This window comes from Amia ocellicauda, chromosome 23, assembly GCF_036373705.1.
Source record: "Amia ocellicauda isolate fAmiCal2 chromosome 23, fAmiCal2.hap1, whole genome shotgun sequence".
Lineage (NCBI taxonomy): Eukaryota > Metazoa > Chordata > Actinopteri > Amiiformes > Amiidae > Amia > Amia ocellicauda.
In genome coordinates this window covers 20,584,098-20,589,869 of record NC_089872.1, presented here as the reverse complement: position 1 = coordinate 20,589,869, position 5,772 = coordinate 20,584,098, and the positions used below count along the sequence as shown (strand labels likewise).

At 40.4% G+C, this 5,772-nt stretch overlaps 1 protein-coding gene across 2 annotated transcripts; it reads left to right on the top strand.

Moving 5' to 3' along the window:
- The first annotated feature begins 235 nt into the window (after positions 1-235).
- On the top strand, positions 236-5,128 carry LOC136719100 (homeobox protein SIX2). 2 transcript variants are annotated; one of them, XM_066696934.1, is made up of 2 exons: positions 236-1,249; positions 3,354-5,128. In XM_066696934.1, exons 1-2 carry the CDS (start codon positions 690-692, stop codon positions 3,655-3,657), a joined length of 864 nt encoding a protein of 287 aa, XP_066553031.1. In that variant the 5' UTR covers positions 236-689; the 3' UTR covers positions 3,658-5,128. The 2 variants fall into 2 exon arrangements, with proteins under 2 accessions (XP_066553031.1, XP_066553030.1); XM_066696933.1 differs by having other exon boundaries at positions 238-1,255.
- Positions 5,129-5,772: the final 644 nt, after the last annotated feature.

Genomic DNA, 5,772 nt, shown 5'->3' with positions numbered 1-5,772 from the left:
GCTGGGTCGGGCTCTGGCGCCACCGCTGCGAACTGGAAAGAGCACAGTATAACAGCGCCCTGCTCTTTGGCTGCTTTGAGTGTCAGTCAAGAAAAGAGAGAAAAAAACACATGAAAAAAACAGACACACACTCAAACACAGTCTCTAAGCAATATTTCAATCCGGGGGCGGGCTACGTAGAGGGGAGCAATCTGTCAGGCCGGCCAGGGAGCCACCTCAAAGCAGATCGGGTTACTTGAATGACAGCGTAACCATGGCAAATAATTTGACTAAAACTATTGTCTTATCCTCACCATCCCCGGGTCAGATAACCAACCAATCACAGCGCACATAATCGCTTTTCTTGCCAGCTTAGAATAATATTATTAAAACAAGCGAGAGAGTCGGGTCTTCAGGAGTGCGTAATGTTGAAACCGCGTAGAAAAGGAGGCGATCGGCGGTGAAAGGAGTAAAAACTTAGTGCCATAATAACTTACGGGATTGCCATCTACACAACATTTCTGAACAGGACTAAAACAAAAGTTTTCGCCATATGTTGGGATTTTATCATTGTGTTTTTGAAGACAGTTTCTTATCCCAGGGACGCGCCGTTCAAGGACTTACAGAATCCACCCGGCTTTTAATGTCTTAGTTTCCAGAAGACGAAGATCAAGAAGCGAATCCGCATATCTATATATAACCAGGCGACCATGTCCATGCTTCCCACTTTTGGCTTTACGCAGGAGCAAGTGGCGTGCGTCTGCGAGGTGCTCCAACAAGGGGGCAACATTGAACGGCTGGGGCGCTTTCTGTGGTCCCTACCTGCGTGTGAACACCTCCACAAGAACGAGAGCGTCCTCAAGGCCAAGGCCGTGGTGGCTTTCCACCGGGGCAACTTCAGAGAGCTGTACAAAATCCTGGAGAGCCACCAGTTCTCGCCACACAACCACCCCAAGCTGCAGCAGCTGTGGCTCAAAGCGCACTACATCGAGGCAGAGAAACTGCGGGGCCGCCCTCTGGGGGCTGTAGGAAAGTACCGTGTCCGCAGAAAGTTCCCTCTGCCCCGGTCGATATGGGACGGGGAGGAGACCAGTTACTGCTTTAAGGAGAAGAGCCGCAGCGTCCTGCGGGAGTGGTACACCCACAACCCCTACCCTTCCCCGCGGGAAAAGAGGGAGCTGGCCGAGGCCACTGGACTGACCACAACCCAGGTCAGCAACTGGTTCAAAAACAGACGGCAAAGGGACCGCGCCGCGGAGGCCAAGGAAAGGTACGAGTAAGTAAAGAAACCTTTACTACAGCACTGCTTCTGCTTTGTAGTCGCATTGGGTTACCAGTCAAATAGCTTATAACTTTAAATTCAGTTTAGTTTGTTCGAACTGCGCCCATATACAATGTATAGTGATATATATATATATATATGTGTGTGTGTGTGTTTGTGTGTGTATATAGAGAGAGACGGATAGCTTAAAGGCACTTGGTATTATCGAATAATTAAAGTGGTTCTGGACGCTTAATTTGGATTAGCCCTTGGCGATCTATAAAAACTGCTCCATTATAATGTAAGGACTTGGTGCAGTCATCTGACAGTGTGTGGACAAAAACTAGAGACAGTAACACGCAAAGCCAGGATAGAGACAGTCTAGAAATAGTTTTTAAATGAGAACCTAAACACTGTATCAATTAATTAATTTTGCATGTGCTTTTAAATTAAAGTAGAGGTACACTCCAAGAACCAGTGTGTTGTTTCTAATAGTTGACTAAGGACAACAGCTTTTTGCGTATTTGGATTTAAACAGTCCCTGTGTTACTCCTAATATTTCAAACAAAGTCCATGGGATGAAAATATTATACAAAATGTGTTGTCCTTAATCGAACTCATTAATGCTAAAAACATTGATGTGTGTGGGGGTGGGTGTATATATATATATATATATATATATATATATATATATGCTATTAATGTGTGTGTGTGTAGATGTGTTTCTTAATCAGAAATTAAATTGTCCGATGTTGGAGTAGTTGTAACGTAATTGTTTTTTAGTAAAATTAACTAGAAAATGCAAAACGTTTTAAAGACTAAACAGGTAATTGAAAAATAAAATATTATATATTTTGTAAATGATAGCATTCAGTCCCAGTCCCTCAGTCAGGGATAATCCTGAAGGATGTCGAGCCGCGGCGAGTATTTCTGTCCTTGGTCTTCAACTGTGTTCAGTTATATATGTTTGTACTTTATATTTACGACAGCAATTTCTACTTACTAAAGCTTTTTTAAATGAACGCTAAGTGTAACAATTAAATGTGTGTATGTGTGTATAGATAAATATTTAATATGAATATATATAGGCTACACACTTTTGTATGTGTGTGTGTATATTGCTATTGTGACAAATTAATATTATTCTAAATGGAAGTGAATTCTTGCTCACAATAATTTACCACCTCGATTTAAATGCATGTGTGCTATAGTAGCAATCAAAATGTTTACCTTGTAAAATAAGTTTTCTAATCCAACAAAGTTGAAACACGCATGAGGTTAATGTAAATCAAACCGTCCATCATAAGAGCTTTATTAAGAAATAATCAAATTAAAAAGTGAACTAATACATTGTGTCGCATTTAACAATTCAGTTTAAATCCCATATAATCCCAGTGAGGATTGTAGTTGAGTGTCAAATTTGGGATGAGGCCGAAAAACAGAGCTGTGTCTTTCCCCTCTTTTCCCCGCTGTGACTGGTTTGCTCGCACCCTGTCAGACATGGGCAGCGGTGGTGTTGCTCGGGTAAAAAGGTGGATCTGAATAAACCCCCGGAGCTCCTGCCAGTCACTCAAGCGTCTGTATTGTTTCTAGACATTTTAAATCATCATGCGGGTAGGAAAGGTGAAGGGTGCTATATTTGCACATAATGCTGAAGGCTGCTTAGTTAAGGTCTTGCCTGTAGCTATGAAACTGTTCCTCAGCATTAAACAAAGAACAACTAACGTCTGCAATCAAAGTGCTTCACAAATAAATTAATTCACCACCAACAATACTGTGACAATGACAATAATAATAATAATAATAATAATAATAATAATAATAATAATAATAATAATAGTGTCAAGTAAACATTGATTTCAGGGATTTCAGGCAGAAACATTGCTTTGCTCTGGAGTTGTGTTTTTATTGACATGTCCTCTGTAGTCCTTCCCAAATAAAATATTTAATCGACCTCTGGAATGCATAGTTTAAAAATGCGCATTTAATGAAGTATCCTGCTGTTATAGCCTAAATGCCTTAAACAGAATAGTGTGTTTTGTCCTTATTTTAGGAGGTTGGAGGGGTTGTTTGCTATGCACCACTCATTTTTACTTCTCTCCTTCCCCTGCAGAGAAAACAACGAGAACTCCAACTCGAACAGCCATAACGCATTGACTTCTTCCATGAATGGAAATAAAACAGTTTTGGGGAGCTCGGACGACGACAAAACCCCCGCCGGCACCCCGGACCACAGCTCGCACAGCCCGGCCTTGCTCCTGACTTCAAACTCGGGGCTGCCGCCTCTGCACGGCCTGGCGCCCCCGCCGGGTCCCAGCGCCATCCCGGTGCCCAGCGCGGACTCTGTGCACCACCACGCTTTGCACGACTCCATCCTCAACCCCATGTCGTCCAATCTGGTCGACCTCGGCTCCTAAAGAGAGAGAGGGAGAGTGAAAAAGCCACAGGAACTTATTTTTAAAGACTCTAAAGACAAAGGGACGCATTTGTATTTTCTCCTGACACTTAAGTGATGTACAAAACAAATGACAAACGCGTTAGCGGACATGTTGTCATCCCGGCCAGGTGAGATGTAGGAGTTTTCAAAGGTATTGTATTAGAGTGAAATAACCAACTGGTGTTGACAAAAGTCTTAATATTTTTTGATAAGAACGGATTTCAGAAGATCGATTTCCTGCTATGGGCTCCCCCCATCCCCCTATATGTTTACATACTGCAGATTTTCAAAAAGACCATTTTAAGTTTGGTTTCGTATGGGGTTTCAATATTGGACATTCTGTGATCAGGAAGACAGACTTTGAAGCCAGGTTTATAATCTGTTTCTTTCTCTTTTTTTTTTTCTTCTTGTATCTTATTTTGGAAACCTACTGCATGTAAACATGGCGAATACTAATATAATAATAATAATAATAATAATAATAATAATAATAATAAAAGACTCGATCCCATCATAGGCTCATATTTATATACCATTTACAATAAAAACGAACATTGAACTGATCATCTAGAGACGGTGTTTGATTTGCAGCTGCGACGCCTGGAAGCGCCTCGGTTTATACGTGAAATCTTGCACCGGTTTAATGACGGAGTGAGAAACAATCCCTCGCCAGGGCGGCTGTGTTGTGAAAGTGTTCAGGGTACAAACATCAGGTGACCTTGTCTTTTAATTTTAGATTAAAAAATAAGAGCAATTTTGCGTTGGAATCTTTATTTGATGTTGAAGAATAGTATATATACCATTATATAATCATTACAATAATATATATGGCATATGCTGTTCACATCCTATAATTGGCGTTCAAATGGGCACAGCAGCGTCCTGTTAAACAACAAAACTCTTCACAACAGCGATTTTGTTGTCTAATGCTCTTAAAAAAGAGTGAATATTTCTCCCTCAACACAATTTCAAGAGCAATTTAAATATTAGCAGTTAGGTACGTGCGCACCAAAAGCAGTAACACGCAAAGCCAGGGTAGAGACAGATATTACATTTACCGGGTGACTCATAACTCTTAGAATGAATGTGTTCAATTTAACACCGTCTGTGTTTGTTGCAGGAATGTATCAAATAACGACACAGTAATGTGTATTTTTAACACAATGATGTGTTTTTCCCACACACGTTTGTTAAAAAGTCACCTTATTTGTGTTGCGCTTTTCTGAAATTGAACGCATACTTGGTTGTCCTTGAACAAACACAGAATGTGTTAAAGTGGACACAGTTGTTTTAGAGTGTAGTATTAATTATCAGTATCATTCATGTTTTTATGCGATATGTTGGTTTATCTGAAGGCCTGAAATCAGCACTTTTCCTTTGTTTTTTATTTTGTTATTTTTTCCTTTGAAAACGCACCGAATTGGATTAAACACAAGCTTGCGTCCTTTCAATACTGAATTTGTGTTTTATTTGTATTTATATAAACAGTGATTTAATTCAATATTTTGTCAGATAACGAATAGAAGTTGAATCTACGGATCTCCTGTGTTTATTGTGTCTGGGGTAAATGCATGGGGTATCAGTGCAGTGAGCGATGACAGTTCTTGCTCAATTGCTTAGCCAGTGTAGATAACCCGAGTTAAATTGTGCGTGTTGGGTCGGAAGTCATTAAACATGTAGGCAAAGGAAAGATACATGGGCCTGTCTTATGTCAAGGACTGAAAATACCACCAATAAAAATATCTGTTTTGTCCAGAACAGATTAAAGCTGAGCAGCAGGCCTCTGGCATCGGACGCGGCTCTGAACGAGGCTACATTCAGCTGAACACTTTATAATATACTTACTTTTTTATTTGATTTTTACTAATCAATAATTAGCATTCAAGACCTCAGTTCAAGTGCTCCGTCAGTCGATATATTCTGATGCGGAATCGATATGCTAGTCGGACAATAGGTGCTAATTTACTCGTACATCTCAATGTAGGAATATTGCGCAGTAAATCCACAGGCTCATATCTGGTCAGGCAACAGGTGGCATATCAGTCAATCCATCGATACATCGATCACTGTTTTATAAATTGCCTTTTGGTGTTGA